This window comes from Juglans regia, chromosome 12, assembly GCF_001411555.2.
Source record: "Juglans regia cultivar Chandler chromosome 12, Walnut 2.0, whole genome shotgun sequence".
NCBI lineage: Eukaryota > Viridiplantae > Streptophyta > Magnoliopsida > Fagales > Juglandaceae > Juglans > Juglans regia.
In genome coordinates this window covers 16,679,003-16,697,547 of record NC_049912.1, presented here as the reverse complement: position 1 = coordinate 16,697,547, position 18,545 = coordinate 16,679,003, and the positions used below count along the sequence as shown (strand labels likewise).

Genomic DNA, 18,545 nt, shown 5'->3' with positions numbered 1-18,545 from the left:
CGCCCCGTGAGTGTTAGCGCGCCAACCAAGGCATGCATGCATGCTGGGCACCCCGGACGTGACACGGCATGGGCTAAGGCATGCGTATAGGCTTGCCGAGGTGTTGTCCTTACCTTCCAAGGCCAATGTTGAAACTTGTCCCGATGCCACTTTCCTAGGGGTTCTAACAATCCCCCTCCCTTCAAGTACATCCTTGCCCTGAAAGATAAATTGTGGAAACCTTTCCCCAATATCATCATAATCTTCCCACGTAGCCTCATCTCTTGGTGCTCCCCCCCCACTTGATTAATACTTGCCACACTTTTCTTCTCTTTCTCCCCCTTGAGACTATTCTATAATCAAGGGCTTCTTTTGGTTGTAGAAGCATTCGGCCCTCATCATCAAACCTTGGCAATTCCTCCACAATGAGCTTCGGTTCACCAATTCTCTTTTTCAAAATCGTCACATGAAAAACCGGATGTAGCTTGGAGGTTGGAGGGAGTTCCAATCTATAGGCTACTTCCCCCACTTTTTCCAACACTTTGAATGGCCCGTAATACCTCTTTGAGAGCTTCAAACTAAGCTTCTTTCTTAAGGTGGTTTGTCCAAAAGGTTGTAGCTTAAGATAGACATAGTCTCCCACATCAAAGTTCACTATACGCCTTCCTTGATCATAGTGCTTTTTCATTCTCTCTTGCGCTCCTTTGAGGTCCCTTTTTACTGTTGTCAATATCTCATCTCTTGTAAGTAGTTCATTCTCAACCTCTTCACTTCTTGCCGTGCTTTTCTCATAGTTCACCAAAGTGGGTGGAGATCTTCCATACACTACTTCAAACAGACTTCTTTGTATTGAGGCATGAAAAGAAGTGTTGTACCGATACTCGGCCCATGTCAAGAAATCACCCCCATCTTCTTTGCTATTCGTGGCAAAAACATCTTAGGTATTGTTCAAGGGTTCTATTCACAATCTCTGTTTGTCCATCGGTTTGAGGGTGGTAGGAGGAGCTTGCCTTCAACTTGCTCCCTTGCAATTCAAATAATTCCTTCCAAAAAGTACTCATAAACACCTATCATGATCGAACACAATACTTTTTGGAAACCCATGAAGTGTTACTACATTGTCAACAAAAGTTTTGGCCACACTCTTGGCCGTGTATGGGTGCTTTAGGGGTATGAAGTCAGCATACTTACTTAGGCGATCCACCACCACAAAAATAACCTCATACCCTCCACTAATCGGTAAGCCCTCCACAAAGTCCATAGTCAAGTATTCCCAAATCAAATTTGGAATAGGTAACGGTTGCAAAAGCCTGGATGGAGGTCTTGTATCATACTTAATCTTTTGGCATGTATCACACTCGGCCACCAAGGTCTTCACGGCCTTTTTGATTCCTTCCCAATAGAAGAAATGCTTAACTCTTATGTAGGTTCTTAGCCAACCCAAATGGCCACCTTCCTTGCTATTGTGAAAGTGGTCAAGGATCTCCTTCCTCAAATTAGGTACATTCGGCACATACACATGATCCTTGTAGTAAATCAAACTATCTTTCACTTTGAAACCCACAACTCCATTACCATTGGCTTCTAGAAGTTCCACTATCTCAATGGCTCTAGCATCAATCTTTGTAGCTTCACGAATTTTGTCTCAAACCCTCCATTCAGCCCCACTCAAGGCCAACATAGATGAGTCCTCTTCTTCATGCACTAACCACAAGATTGAACTTCCCTCTTTCCTACTCAAGGCGTCTGCCACTTTTTTTCCCTTGCCTGGTTGGTAAATGATGTCGTATTCAAATCCAAACAACTTTACTAGGAACTTTTGTTGCTCGGGTGTCACTATTTTTTGTTGAAGCAAATGCCTCAATGCTTGTTGATCTGTGACAATGGTGAACTTCCTCCCCAACAAATAGGGTCTCCACACCTTCACGGCATGTACCACCGCAAGCATCTCTCTAGCATATGTACTCCATGCCTTCTTCATTGGTCCAAGTGCCTTGGAAATAAAAGCTATTGGTCTTTTTTCTTGGACCAAAACAGCCCCTATTCCCTCGCCACTAGCATCGGTGTATACCTCAAAAGGCTTCTCAAAGTTTGGCAATGCTAGCACGGGAGTGGTAGTCATAGCCGTTTTCAATTCATCAAAGGCCTCTCTTGCTTCTTGGGTCTATGTAAAATTGTTCTTCTTCAACAAGGATGTAAGTGGCTTAGCAATAAGCCCATAGTTCTTCACAAACCGCCTATAGTAGCCGGTTAGCCCCAAAAAACCCCTTAATGCCGAGATGTCACTAGGTAATGGCCAATCAACCATTGCCTCAATCTTTCTTTGATCCACTTTCACTCCTTCTCCCGAGATGAAGTGACCAAGGTACTCAAGCTCTTTCTCCATAAGGCACATTTGGAAGCCTTAATGAAGAAGTGATGCTCCTCCAAAATCTTCAACACAATTCTCAAATGATTCTTGTGCTCTTCTATAGTCTTGGAATAGACCAAAATGTCATCAAAGAACACCAAAACATATTTCCTCAAAAATGGTTTGAAAATTGTGTTCATGGCGGCTTGGAAGGTAGATGGAGCATTACACAATCCAAACGGCATTACAAGATACTCAAAATGCCCGGAATGTGTTCTAAAAGCCGTCTTGTGAATGTCTTCGTCCCTCATTCTTATTTGGTGGTAGCCCGCTCTCAAATCTAGCTTGGAGAACACTCTTGCACCATGGAGCTCATCAAGCATCTCATCCACGGTTGGGATGGGAAATCTATCCTTCACCGTGGCCTCATTTAAGGCCCTATAATCGGTACAAAATCTCCATGTCCCATCTTTCTTTCTTACTAGAAGCACAGGAGAAGAAAATGGACTAGTACTTGGCCTTATCAAGCCATTCTTCAACATGTCATCCACTTGTCTCTCAATCTCCCCTTTTTGAAAATGAGCATATCAATAAGGTGGAACATTCACCGGTTTCTTTTCATCCACTAGCACAATTCGGTGATCAAAGAGCCTAGATGGTGGCAAGGTAGAAGGCACCTCTAGAACTCCCCGATGGTCTTTCAACACCTCTCTTACTTCCACGGGCAGCCCCTCTAATTCATCTTTGTGGTCTTCATTTCCACTCTTTTCCACGTTAGACAAGTAGTCTTCATTGGCCACCACAATGGCAAAGCAATAAGCCCCACCTTTACACAATTTTTCAAACATGATGGCCTCACAAGCTTTCACCTCTTTTGATGTCAAGGCCTTCCAAACTCTTTTCTTGGAGCCAAGTTTGAGCTCTATGGTCATATTGTGGTAATCATGAATGACCATTCCAAGGCCCTTAAGCCAAGCATTGCCGATTACTACATCACGGCCAACAAGTGCCAAATCATAAAGGTCGGCCACTATCTGCACACCTTGCACGTTCATCTTCACTTCCTTAACAAGTGCTTCACACCTAAGCTTGTTTCCATTGGCGACTTCCACTTCAAAAGGTTCAATGGCACACGGCTTCAATCCAATCTTGGTCACAATATTGGCATTGATAAAGTTATGGGTGGATCCACTATCCACCAAAAGAGTTACCTCAAATTTTCCCACCCATGCCATTACTCTCATGGATGTCGTTCTAGGTACACCCGAAATTGCATTCAAGGATAATTCGGCCTCCTCTAGTGGTTCACTAGATTTGGCCTCTTCAAGCTTCGACTCCTCACTAGTGGTCTCTCCATGGCTATCTTCTTCCTCATCTTCATTTGTTTCATCCTCAAGCAACACATATGCTTGACCGACCCGACACTTGTGTTCTTTGCTCCACTTGTCACCACATTTGAAGCAAAGCCCTTTTTTGATCCTCTCTTGGACCTCTTCTCTTGATAACTTCTTGACTTCATAAGGCTTTGGTTTCGATCCACTCCCTTCTACTTCTTTGCCTTTCCAAGGGGCTTTGGTTTGCAAAGGCTTAGAAAATTTGCTCCCAATGTCCTTGGAATGATGTTTCTCTATGTGAGTGCTCTCCTTCAATACCTCGGCCATTCTCATTACTTTTTGCAACCGTGTGGACTGTTTCAACTTTATCTCCTTGGCGAGCCAATGTTTCAATCCATCTACAAAGGTGCCGATCAATGCCTCTCTGGACCAACCCCTCACCAAGGTTTGGAGTTGCCGAAATTCATCAATGTATTGGTGTACCTTTCCTTCTTGTTTCAACTTGGCCAATTGTCCATGGTGGTTGACAATTGGTGAAGGCCCAAATTGCATCAAGAATTCATTTTCAAAAGTCGTCCATCCAAGGCGTTTCCTTTCTTTGTCATATTGGTCACGAAGCCAACGCCACCACTTACTTGCTCTTCCTTCAAGATGGAAACATGCCGTAGAAACTCTCTCTTCTCTTGGGACTTCATACACACGAAAATAATGGTCCACTTTGTCCAACCATTCATATGGATCCCCCCATTGAACTTAGGGAAATCCACCTTTGGTCTCCTTGGTCCCCAGTCATGTGCCCAGTTTCCAACTCTATCGTCATAGTGGTATTCCTCATGCCTTCCGTTTCTATGGCCCCTTCCTCTTTCACGATTGTAGTGTCTCCTATGGTCATGCTCATCATAACCAATCGGTCTTCCATGGCCCAAGTCATACTCGGCCTCATGATGTTCTTCAAACCTCACATCTTGAGGTTCTCTCAATATACTCGGACTTCTAGAATGGTGGACGTCATCACGGATCCACCTCTCCACGACTATTTGGTCATTCTCAATCCTTCCACCTCTTCTAAACTCGGGTCTTGGGGGCTCATGCATCGAGCCTGTGACGCTTGTTTCGACCCCATCAACAAAGGCCTCTTGCCTTTGCCCATTCGGACTTGGTGGAACTCATTGGCCATTGGTCTCAGCCAATCTTCTCTCAAGCCTTTCAAGGCTTGCATGGTTATCACATCTCATGGCGTCCATCGCCCTTCTATTCTCTTCGGTCTCTCAGGTGTTGACATTCAAGGCCATCCGTAGTTCGGCTAGTGTAGCACTAACCTCACCAAGGATGTTGGTAAGCCTTGCGGCATTCTCTTCCACGGCCTCAATGCGTTCCCAATTGGAACCACCTTGATCCATGGTCTCATGCACTTCACGGTTCATGGCTCTTCAACTTGCAACTGCTTGCAACTGAGTCTTGCAACTAAGCTTCCAACTGAGCTTGCAAACTGAGCTTGCATTGATTCTTTCCTCATGACTTGGCAGCACTAAAGTTGGTGGAGCTTGGTCACGGCTCACAAGTCCAACCTTGGGTCCCCCACCTTCAAGAGTGGTCGACCCCTCTTGCACAATTTCCAACCTCGGATCCCCCACCTTCAAGGGTGGTCGATCCCTTCAAGAACACTACTCCATCCTCTACCTCAACCCCCAAACTCCAATTTTTCAATCAACAACAAGAAATAAATGGGATCCAACGAGAGTCTCCCCAAACCAATTCACAAAAGTTTTAGTTAACGCGTCGTTTACCTCTTGGAGAAGTGAGAACTTCTCAAAATTCACCAAACAAGAATCCTCTTAATGAAAGCACCATTAATGTTAGGGACCCCGGTCAAGTCCCTAAACACTACGACCTCCTTGTTTAGAATCTCCTTGTGATGACCGAGAGCCCGTTCCTCTCTTGCTTGGTTCAAGTGCAATGGTTGCCAAAATGGCAATGGTAGTTGGGTGAGGTTAGGTGTTTAGGCTTGGTTAGGCGAGTGAGGGTTGCTATGGTTGATGGAGGCGCACGGCAATATATGCATGTAGGGTTGGCGCCACTTAGGGTTGGATGGAAGAAGATGGAACTAGGGCAAAGAGTTGGGCAGCTAGGGTGGACGACACAATGATGGCTTGATTGGTTGATGGAGAGATTTTAGGAATGATTCCTAAAATCTTGGAACTCCAATAAGGGAATAGATGGCCGGTTATGGATGGTGGGATGGTCACTAGGGTTTCTAACTTGTAGGAATCCCAATATGGAAAGGGAGGCGGGCGGCTAGGGCAATTCCAATTAAGGCAAGTGTTGGCCGAACAAGGGAAGTTGGCTAGGGTTTGATGAGGGGGGCGGCAAGTCTATTTATGGAAGTTGGACTAGGGCAAACACTATAGTGGACAGCACTAAGTGTTTGGATGGATCAAATGAGGCAATTGAGATGGTTTTGGCAATGAACAATGGATGAACACAATGTATTCTCAAGAACAACTCAAGAATAATTTAAGAACACTTCAAGCAAATAATAAGATCAATGTAGAGAAAATAGAGAACAAGGAAATGAATGAATAATACTCATAAGATTGATAAACTGAATCACACTTATTCATGAATTGCAAAGTGTGATTCTCTCCTTGGAGATTCACGAATTGCACTCCAAAGAGCCCAAGTGCTAAGCGCCGAAACAAGTGATCTCAAGAACAAAGTTGTCCCAAAATGAATTTGTCAAAAGATGTAAAAGAAAAGACTAAGGGTCTTATTTATAAGAGTTACAACTTGGAAACTCCAATTAGGTCTCTTGTAAATAAATAATAATGAAATAAATAAAAAACAAATGGATAGTGGCATGGACCACTCTTGGCCGTGACATGCATGGGCCCATGGTGGGCTAAGTGGTTGCATGGTGGTCTTCGGGTTGGTCCATGGCTAGGTGGTGCGGCATGGCTTGCTGATGGTGAGCCATGTGGGTGCATAGCATGGCCTAAGCTGGTGGCCTAGGCGTTGGCTGCAAGGCATAGGCTGGAGCCATGCGTTGGATGGTATGCCTGGTGGGCGTGCCACTGGCCTGCTCTGCAAGGCACGGGCTGGAGCCGTGCGCTGGATGGCATGCCTGGTGGGCATGTCACTGGCCTGCTCTGCAAGGCACGGGCTAGAGCTGTGCGCTGGGTGGCATGCCGCGAGGCATGCCACTAACCTCGCTGGTGTGCGGCGAGGGGCGCACACTGGGGAGTGTGCAAGCTGGCGGGCACGCATGGATGTGCGCATAGGCTGGCGCAAGAGCCGCGCGCTCATGGGTGTGCCCAAGGGCCGCGCGGGCACGGGCCGCGCGCACATGGGCGGGCGCAAGGCCCGCGCGAGAATGGGCGTGCGTCTGGGCATGCGCAAGGGCCACACGCAGGGGTGTGCACAGGCATGCGCGCATTTGTGTGTGCAAGGGCCGACGTGCGCAAGGGCTGCGCACGTAGGGGCGAGTGCCCCTTTACCTTGCTGGCCCGCATGCTGGGCGCCCCGTGCGTGTTAGCTCTTGAGCCAAGGCATGCATGCATCCTGGGCGCCCCGGGCATGACACGGCACAGGCCAAAGCATGCGTATAGGCTTGCCGAGGTTTTGTCCTTGCCTTCCAAGGCCAATGTTGAACCTTGTCCCGAGGCCACTTTCGTAAGGGTTCTAACAGGGTGGTTGTGGTGGAGGTGTCAGTGAGAAGAGGAAATCGGGGAGGGAGCAAGGGAAGAGGGAAAATGGTGAAAAAAATTAGGGTTTTTAGGGATTTAATCCTAGCCTACATCTAGAAATCTCCAAATTGATTTAACAGTGTGAATTAAACATTAAAAATGAACTAACTAAAAATAGGAATTAAAATAGAAATAACATAGGAATAATTTAAAATCCAACTTTCACTATAAACATATAATATTTCATCATAAAATAAAATGATGAATATTAAATAATATTTTCAAAGAAACAAAATCATTTAAATAAAATTATTTTCTAAAACTATATTATTTTCGGGGCTTCAAAACTATGAAGAGGCTTACATTAGAAATTAGGCTTGGTTTAATAACTCTAAAAATACCCAATTTAAAATAATTTTGGACATTTAAAATATTTTGAAGATTTTAAAATACTCAATCTCGCTTTAAAAATCACTTGCTAATTTTAAAATACAATTTCGAGATTTAAAACACAAATGCGAGACTCGTAATCAATCGAGAGAAAAATGAGCGATTGGTCAGTACTGGTATTTTTAAAGCATTTGTATATTCCAAAATTGCGACAAACAATTGTACATGTATAAATTTGTATAAATCTATTTAAGAATATAAATTAAATGATTTGGGTTTAATATTTTTCATTGAGTAATGGTATGTAAAGTCATGGAATGCTCAAGCATCACGTAATTATTTTGAAAAAGAGTAAGATTTACTATTAAAAATAAATTTTTTTTTTATAAATTCTATATTTTTTTATTTTTTTTAAAAAAATACGCAATACTTATTCCATGACTATAAATATAAATATCGTTTTTCTTTTTCATTAGCTTGGATTCCGATACCTTCCACAGATGGGTGGTGGAGATAAAGTGGAAAGCCTAATCTCCTACTAATATCCCTCGTTAGGGAATACCTGTAAGATGAGTCTGCCGCTTTTTTTCATAACTGAGTTGGGAAAAACAACTGGCATAGAAATCTCTTGCACGCAAGGAGATTCATGCTACTACTGCAGGATGTCACGGAGATGGAACTGAATTGAATTAAAAAAAAATAAAAAATAAAAAAATAAACCTTGGATGGGTAGCCTCTCCCTTCTTAGATCATTACCAAAAAAATGGGTTATTTACTTATTTATAGAGAACGGGAAAAGGAGAATCTTTAAGTACTGATCTCATAGGACACTATTGTTATTAGCATTCGTTTATTTTCATAAATTGAAATAAAAATTAACAGTTAAATAAAATATTATTAAAATATTTTTTTAATTTAAAATTATTGAATTATTTATTTTATTTTACCGAGGGTTGGTTTGTGTGGGACAAAAAGATATGCGATAATCACAACTCGCATGCATATCCCCAAATAGTCTGAGGCGAAACCAAGCCCATGGCACTCTTTAAGCTCTTATGCTCATGGCACTATTCATGACTTATGACTTGTTTGAAAATTGTTTGAAAATAGATAGCATCTCAAAATTTTTATTTTATCTCATTCTATTTCATTCCTAAACATAATTTAAATACAAAAAATTTTAAATTAATTATTATAATTTTTTCAAAATTTCAAATTTCAAATTTCAAATAATTTAATTTTTCAAATTTCTAAACAAAAATAATATTATAAAATAATATTTTAACAATATTTTAATTTTATAATATTTTTTATTCAATTTTTTCTCACTCCTTTCCCCAAACCTAAAAAATATTTAACTCAAACTATTTCATTATTATTTATAAATTATTTTATTACTATTTACAAAATTATGATCATTTCATCTCACTCGTCAAACGAGCCCTTAGCCATCAGATGCTTTCCCACTAGGATCACCTCGAGACATCTTTTGTGTGTGTAGGTCCTGCGCGAATGAGTTTACAGAAGTTTTCAACAGAGAGAAATTTGTCTCAATAAAAAGAATCATGATAACTCTAATAATAATTATTGTGTCACTAAGTAAAACCATAGGCTAATAGAGATCGATTTTATGATCTTTTGATAGTTGTTAATTTGTTGTGATTAATTGGTGGAATCATATGATCAATGATTCACATGCTACATATTTTTTCTGGATACTTTTTTTTATGTGTTTTTATTTTATTAAGATTTTATCTTTCTTCTTCTTTTGCTTGTTTTCAATTATTATATATATATAATTTTAGAATACTTGGCTTTTATAAAGTTTTTTTTTTTAATTCTTTTGCTTGTTTTCAATTATTATATATATATATATATAATTTTATTTAAAATTTTTTACACAAAGTATAATCTATATATCATAATTTAATTTAAAAGATAAATTTTAAAATTTAAATATTAAAAAAAAAAGTTCTTTGTATGTTGTATTTTCTTTGACATGTGACATGCATGACTCGTATCGATTTTACACATGCACGCGACACGCATAATTCTTTCAGTTGATTGATAAAGTTTTACATGGATAATTAACTGAGAGATCCTCTTTTAACCAAAAACAGCCTAGGGATTTTTAGAAACTAGGGATCATTTTTTAAGCTTGTAGATTTTAATTTTCCTAAAAATATGCGTGTATTCTATAAGACAAAAATAGATAAAAAAAAAAAAAATGATGTCACAAGTCATGGACTATAATGTACGTGCGTGTATGCAGTTTCAAAATATTTAATAATATTAGAAGAACTGTAATTACAAGGAAATTTTATAAAAATAAATTGAGAAATGTTTCATATAATACGCTATATCTATTTTATAATAAAATAATTTTATCACATTAACTCACGTCAATTTATAAATTTACCTATGTAAACTTCCCTTGTAATTAAAGAATTTTTCTAATTTACTTGAGAAGTTGAGGATAGTAATGTATAGGAGTGTAAAAAGAAACCGCAAAACCGATTGAACCGGACTGGACCGAACCGGTAAATTATGTCTGGTTTGTAAGCGATCTGGTGCGGTATCAGTTTTTAATAATCGAAACTGGTCCTATACCAATGTAGTACCAGTTTTTATATTTTGAAAATGGTTTAAACCGAACCGGACCAATATATATTTATAATTTTTTATATTATATTATATATATTATATGCTAAATTTCTAATTAATGTAATATGAAATTTTAATATTATTATTCAAATCTATTAATCTTATAACATAAAATTAATATAACATGTGAGATAATATAAAATTAATCTTATAATTTTTAATGTAACATTTGATATAACATATAAATCTAGCTTAGTCTTAAACATAAACATTAATACTAAGTTATTAATTTAAACCTACTTTGATATATATATATATATATATATATAAAGGAAAAATACATTTTTAGCATAATAAATTATAATATATATTCTTTTTATAAATATATTTAATTATATTTAATCATATATACTCGTATAAAAAGTCTATAACTTACATAGAATATAGTTAAATTTAATATTATATTAGCATGTGTTAATTATTATAAAATTATGTATTTATACTATAATATAAATAGACTAATAGTTTAATATATGTAAATATTATATATATATTTTTTTTTTTGATAAAACAATGCATACTATTTTATTCATCAACCAAAAGAGATTATATCAAGGCATCATGCCATATGATTTGTGAGACATCTTCAGGAAAAGAATCCCACCAAACCACTAGCTCATCAATACCCCATGACTGTCTTGCCAAACAATGGGCAACTTCATTGGCCAAACGGCCTTTATGTTGAATTATTACTTTAGACTCTTGTTCCTTGTTTATCTCTTGGACCACCAGCAATGAATCACTCTCCACTTCTAACTCACTGATTCCCAAGGGAAAACAAATTTGGAGGCCTCTCAGAACAGCCAAGAACTCTATCTCGATTGGATCACTTACATCATGTTCTGGTTTACTTGCTGTTAAGAGCACCTTCCCCCTCTCATCTCGCAAGACCATGCCTACACCCGATCTACATTGCTCATGGAATGTAGCACCATCAATATTAAGCTTCAATACCCCTGCAGGTGGAGGCTGCCAGCGGCATTGAGGCAACAATCCTCTCTTATGCTCATAGGAAGCAGATAAATGCTCTTGGTACATTGAAAGGGCATGGTCTATGGCCTGTTCTGGGGATAATTTTTTGTTCTCAAACATTAGTTTATTCCTTCTGTTCCATAGACCCCAAGCACTAAGGACCAAAGACTCCATTTCTCCAGATTTATTTCTTCTTATCAAATTTTCCATCACTTGAATAAAATCTCGAGGAGAACTACTGCCCTGCAGGAAGTTTAGCTGGAGCTGCAAAGACTCTATGAAGCTTGAACAATTGAGAATGGCGTGATTTGTGTCCTCAATCTCAACTTGACACCACTTGCACTTAGCATCAGTCACAACCTTCTTAGCTTGGAGATTTTTCAATGATGGTAACCCATTTTTGCACACCCTCCAAGCAAAAATTTTTATTCTATTTGGAACTTGCAGCTTCCAAATTCTTTTCCACAGTCTGCATTGCCCCCCTCTAGCTGACCCTTCACCCGACTGCCTCTCCTCATCAAAAGATGCAAACAATTTGTATGCACTCTTGACACTAAACAGTCCATTATGCTCATGTTCCCAAACAATACAATCAGGTCTTTGATCAAGAGTAAGCATCATATTCAGCACTTCATACGCTTCCCTTGGTGGTAAGAATCTTCTCACCTTCTCTATATCCCACATATTGGTATTAGCATCTATCAATTCAGACACCTTCCAATTCAGCTGAGTCTGAGTAATTGAATCAAGTGCAGGTACCAGTTTATGATTAGGCAGCCAATAGTCAGTCCAAATGTTGATGGCCTTCCCATCTCCTACTCTCCATCTGCACCCTTTTAATAAAAGAGACTTTGCTTCCCAAATACCCCTCCACACATAAGAGGGTTCATTGCCTAACTCAGCCTCCATGAAGCTAGAAGAAGAAAAATACCTGGCCTTGTAGATCTTATGAAGCAGTGAGTCTTCCTCTTTAAGGATGCGCCAACCCTGCTTAGCTAATAGTGCCATATTAAAACATCTCAGGTTCTTGAACCCCATCCCCCCGAGTGCCTTTGGTTCACACAGCTTTCTCCAACTGATCCACCTTATTCTGTTTTCATCCTTCTTTTGTCCCCACCAAAACTTTGCAATAAGACTCTCCAACTCAGAGCACAAAGAGGCAGGCAATTTAAAACAACTCATGATATAAGTAGGGATAGAGAGAGCCACGGCTTTGATGAGCACTTCTCTGCCCCCTTGAGATAAAAGCTTCTCCTTCCACCCTTGTAATTTTTGCCACAACTTGCTCTTTAACACTGAAAAAGCTTGATGTTTTCCTCTTCCCACCATGGGAGGAAGTCCCAAATATTTGTCATAAGATTGGTGCTGCTGAACTCCCCAGAATCTCATGATTTCTTCTTGTTGGCTAGAGGAAACATTTTTGCTAAATAACATTGAAGTCTTTTCTCTATTCACCATTTGGCCCGAGGCTTTTTCATAAACTTCCAGCAGATGAAGTATGTTTCTATTTGTCTGTAGAGTAGCCCTGCAAAATAAAACACTGTCATCTGCAAACATAAGGTGATTTACTTTTGGTGCACTTCTACACACTCTAATCCCCTCCACTGCTTCTTTTCTATCAGCTGCTTTGAGTAGAGATATGAGTCCCTCAGTACAGAGAAGGAAGAGATAGGGGGAAAGGGGATCTCCTTGTCTCAAACCTCTCGTTGGGAAAATAGGACCCTTTGGCTCACCATTCACCAGAATGGAAAAGGAGACAGATTTCACACACAGCATTAACAGCTCGATCCACTTGTTTCCAAACCCCATCTTCCTCATGACAGTTTCAAGATAGTCCCACTCAATGCGATCATAGGCCTTGCTCATGTCGAGCTTAAGGGACATAAATCCCTTCTTTCCATGCCTCTTCCTTCGAAGGAAATGCACTAATTCATAAGCAATGAGCACATTATCTGTTATTAACCTTCCAGGTACAAAAGCACTTTGAGAAGAGGAAATTATTTCGGGTAACACAACCTTCAACCTGTTTGCTAGTACCTTTGACACCAATTTATATAAGACATTGCATAGACTGATTGGCCTCAAGTCAGACACCACCTCAACATTTCTCTTCTTTGGAATCAAAGTAACAAAAGTATGATTTAACTGAGAAGGGAAACTACCAGAATTCAGAGCAGTTAAAACAGCTTTGGTAACATCCTTCCCACAACAGACCAGTACTTTTGATAAAACAAAGGAGCCATACCATCTGGGCCAGGGGATTTTGTAGGCTTCATCTCCTTTAAAGCTGCTTCCACTTCTGCTTCCACAAACTCCTCCTCTAATCTTTGCTTCATCTCATTAGTCACCCTACCAGCAAGGTTATCTAGAAACTGCATATTGCCACTGTTAGCAGAAGCTGTAAATAGATCCTCAAAATAGTTGAGGATCACTTCATCTCTTGCATCTTCCACTTGCCAATTACCATTAGCATCCCTAATGCCACTTAACAAATTCTTCCTCTTTCTCTGTGTAGCCTTATGATGGAAGTAACTTGTATTTCTATCACCCTCAGCCAACCAAAGAGCTCGTGATCTTTGCCTCCACATAATCTCATTTCTCTCTAGCCATTTGTGAACCTCAATTCTAGCTTTTTTTAGGTCTTCTTGCATAAGGCCCCTAGGATCAGAATCTTCAATCATCTTTAGGTGTAACTTTGCTTTTCTTAGATTTTTTTGAACATGGCCAAAGCTGTTTTGATTCCAGTCTTCTAATTGTTCACCACACCTTCTTATCTGTCTCATCACCCCCATCATTGTTCCTTCCCCAAATCCATCCCTCCAAGCTTTTTCAATGATAGTTTTACAACTCTTATCCTCCACCCACATAGCCTCAAAACAAAAGAGCCTCTTCCCTTTTCTTTGCATTCTGTTAGCCTGTAGCTGCAACTTAATAGGCACATGATCAGAATATGCCACACTACCATGGCTTACACAAGCCATAGTATATAAAGCCTTCCACTTTAGGTTTGCCAAGCATCTATCCAACCTTTCACTAATGCATTGAACAGGTTCCCGTTTATTACACCAAGTAAATGGATTGCCCTGAAAACCCAAGTCTAACAGTTCACAGTCATCAATAACTTCACAAAAATCTTGCATCTGTTTATCAGTTCGAATTCTCCCACCACATTTCTCATTAGGACTTAACACCTCATTGAAATCACCCATCAGTAGCCATCCTTTATCACTTGGTACCTTCAATGATCTTAAAAGGTTCCAAGTTTCATGACGCCTACTTGAGTCAGGTTGACCATACACCCCAGTAAAAAACCAAGAATCATCATCAGTGGTCTTATCCTGAAAAGTTGCATGAATATGACTTCGAGAGTAATTCTTAATGACTATATTAACATCATTCTTCCACAGGAGAGCAATCCCTCCACTCCTCCCCTCACTACTTACTGCCAAACAGTTCTCATACCCCAACCTATACTTAAGATTTTCCATACCCTTCTCACTTAATTTGGTCTCTTGTAGGAACAAGACCATGGGACCTTCTTCCCTGACTAAATCAGAGAGAGCTCGAACACCTCGTGGGTTCCCAAGCCCACGGGTGTTCCAACTAAGAAGAATCATTTGGTTCGGCAGGGCTGTTCAACAGCCTCTGCCGATAACTCATTAGCTTGATCAATCTCAGTCACCCTTGTCGTCTTGGCTTTCTTACTTCCACCAATTAAAGCATTGTCACAACTATCACCTTTTATGGGACGTTTATTACCTGAACTCTCAGTATAAATAAATGAGTTCATGCATGGATTACGAGCACGTTTTTTCCAGGTATTACGAGAAGACCTTCTAATTGGTTGCACTGAAAGTTGATGGGCCTCATTTGATCCTTTAGCTGGAGAAGAGCTATCATCGACAAAGCCCACCGTGGTATAGTTAGCATGGCCATCTTGCAAAATTCCGTAAAATCTGCTTCCCTCCGAATTTTGTGTAACGGAGAGATCTTCAGCCAATCTTATCGATGATAACGGAGACTTTTCTTGACAACTGTTCTCTTCCATCGTTCCCGCCTTTTCCTTATTTGTATTTTGAAAGCAATCCCCGTGATCTAATCCTTCAACATTGCCTACAAACTCGCTATCCATAACACCCTGCTCCGAAAAATCAGCACCATTCCAATTTGAATTACAAGTGTCCGTCTTCCCCGTTGGAATTGCACCTCCACCATTTTCGCCACCCTCCCCCTCCGTATGCTTCCCCATCTCCGTTTGCATGCTTTTTACAGTCGAGACATGCTCCTGTTGAGAATAAAACTGAAGACAACGACCCTCAACTTCCGCTCGAAGCCAACTGCCAAACTGTTTTGGCACTCCTGTGACAATTTTGATTTGACACTCGACGCCATCATGTATAATTCTACCGCACTGCAAACAGAAACGCGGCAACTTCTCATATTTGATTGGAACCCAAACTTTTGACCCTTGCAATGTAATAGTACGTCCCCTGGCTAGAGGCTTCTTCAAATCCATCAGAATTTTTACTCTAAGGAATTTACCCCACCCCACATTGTCTTCATCCGCCTCCACTTCCTTCACCTCCCCTATAGAATTTCCCAGCTTCATCCCACACTCCCTGGACATCCCTACCAAAGGCAAGTTATGGAACTGGACCCATAACACGGCTTTATCGAAAGATATCTTATTCAATGGAGTAAACCCATCGAATGCATTCATCACAAACATATTCCCATCAAAAAGCCATGGCCTACCACTCTCTACCCGGCTCTTATCTGCATGGGTAGCAAACGTGATAATGAAAATATTCCTCCCCACCGCTGTAAACACCGCCGGCTTGCTCAATCTCCAAACCTTAGCCATTGTATTTTCTACGATATTCTTCCCAACCTGTCTCTCGGACCATATTTTGCTAATCAAACTGCGATCACCTTTACGTAAAATCTCTGGTGTCCCCTCCCCCTCAATATCAATTGCCGCACCTTCTTCCTCATTTAACTGGAAATTCTCCAACATTTCCTGGAGATCCTCCATAGCTACACCTCACTCCTTCTCGTTTCCGAACTCACTACACCACCTCTATTTTCTAGAGAGAAAAATAGAGAGGAGACTATTAGTATAGTTATATAAATATTATATTATTACTAACATAAATAATCCATAAAACTGAAAAAATCGGATTGAAATCTAAAAAATTGAAAGTTCTGATTTCAATAGTAAAATAGTCTGATATTGATTTTTAAATTTTTAAAATCAATATATATCAATTAGATTTTAAAAAATATACAAAATTGAATCGAACGGATTATCCACACACCTAGTGGTGCATGGCTTGGTAACTCGGGAGCTTGCCACAATGCATGCAGGCAGATGCAGTCATCGATGTAATGTGGCAGCTGCTGCTTATTTTTACGTCCGTAGTACCACAAACAGAGAGAAGTCTCTCTCTCTCTCTCTCTAGTCGCTTTCCCGCATGTTTCAACTACGCGGCACGCCGTTCGTGTTTCCCTTTCATTTACGTGTTCAAACACTACCTCTGGCCTCTTTCTTCTCTCATTTATAATTTTATATACCCAACGACATCCCCATTATATATTTCCTCCAAAAAAACAAAAAAAAAACATCCCCCCATATATGCACCCACACCAACCACCTTCATCCCGAAAACTCAACAATATAGCGTTGATGACGAGGTCACCGGCGGCGACCTTGGCGACGGTTGCGATCCTTTTCGTCCTCTTTGTCTCGGCGTACGGATCAGCAGGAGCAATGGTGGGAGGGAGAACGGACGTGACGGACGTGAAGACGAACGAGGAGGTGCAAAATCTGGGGAAGTTCTCGGTGGAGGAGTACAACCGGAGCCTGAAGCACGGGGGCAACGGCGGAGAGCTGACGTTTGTGGAGGTGGTGGAAGCGCAGAGGCAGGTGGTGTCGGGGATAAAGTACTACCTCAAGATATCGGCCACCGAGAATGGCGCTACAAAAGTTTTTGAGTCGGTGGTGGTGGTAAAGCCCTGGGTTCACTCCAAGCAGCTTCTCAACTTTGGGCCTTCCACTTCTATTGAATAATTAATAACGACAATGTGCAGTCGCTGTAATAACTATTAGTATTTCAAATGTGTCTGTATCTGGTCTATTTGCCTTTATAATAAGGGCAGTGGTGTGTAGTTTTATCCGACTCTCTCTTCTTTATTTGGTCATGTTGTGGTGTTGTAAGTCTGTGATGTATATTTGCACATGAACTGATCAATATGAATAAACTCATGAAAAAAGAGGGCTAAGGTACTGGAGTTGGTGTTAAAACATTTTGCATTTTATTAAATTGTGCTCCAATTAAGGATTGATCTCTGTTAAGCCAGTTAAAGGTAGCAACATTCATGCAATTCGCCTCGTCTTTCTTTTCCAATAAATGTATGGCTGTCAAAGAGCATAATTCCGGATAAATGTAAGGTGGTTGGTGTTGAACATTTGTATTTTTCTCATTTGATTATTTTCATCCTGTATTAAAATAAAAGGAGGCTTGAGGCAACCACTTTTTGAGTTTTTGCATCCTAAGTATCCGGATCATGTCTATAGGTCGAAGAAAGCTAGCCTTGTATGGTTTAAAACAACTTTCTAGGGCTTGATATGAGAGAGGTTGACTACATGTCTGTTAGAACACGTTTTCTGGTGGTAAACATGTAATGCACATCCATGTAATTTAGGACTCTCAGGTCAAAACACAAATTCCAATAGCCTTTATGAGACGATCAAATATGAGCCCATCCACACTAAAAGACATGCTGCCTTTCTTGGTGCCAAGAATCGCCCGAAATAATCTCATATATCGCTGCAAATAATATTTTCCAGCAATGTTTATTGTGCCAAATGTTTGTCGTAATTGTTTACTCAATTATAAGTTGAATCAGCAAACTAAAAAAATCGTCATAAATAGTTACTTTTCCAGCGATTTTTTTTTTGCTGCAAATTCCAAATAACACGTCGCAAATACCCATTCAGTTTGCTTATTAAATTGCTTGGAAAACTTTTTTCGACGAATATAGTCGTCACAAATATTTAATAAATCGCTGCTAATGAGGAGATATATTCCAATGATCTAATTAAATCGCTGAAAAAAATAATTTGCTGCGAGGTATAGTTGTCGCAAATACTATAAAATCGCCACAAAAAAT

At 40.1% G+C, this 18,545-nt stretch overlaps 1 protein-coding gene across 1 annotated transcript; it reads left to right on the top strand.

The window, feature by feature from the left end:
* The first annotated feature begins 16,963 nt into the window (after nt 1–16,963).
* On the top strand, nt 16,964–17,676 carry LOC109011707 (cysteine proteinase inhibitor B-like). Its single transcript, XM_018993004.2, has one exon. The coding sequence runs from the start codon at nt 17,008–17,010 to the stop codon at nt 17,440–17,442; it is 435 nt and encodes a 144-aa protein (XP_018848549.1). The 5' UTR covers nt 16,964–17,007; the 3' UTR covers nt 17,443–17,676.
* Nucleotides 17,677–18,545: the final 869 nt, after the last annotated feature.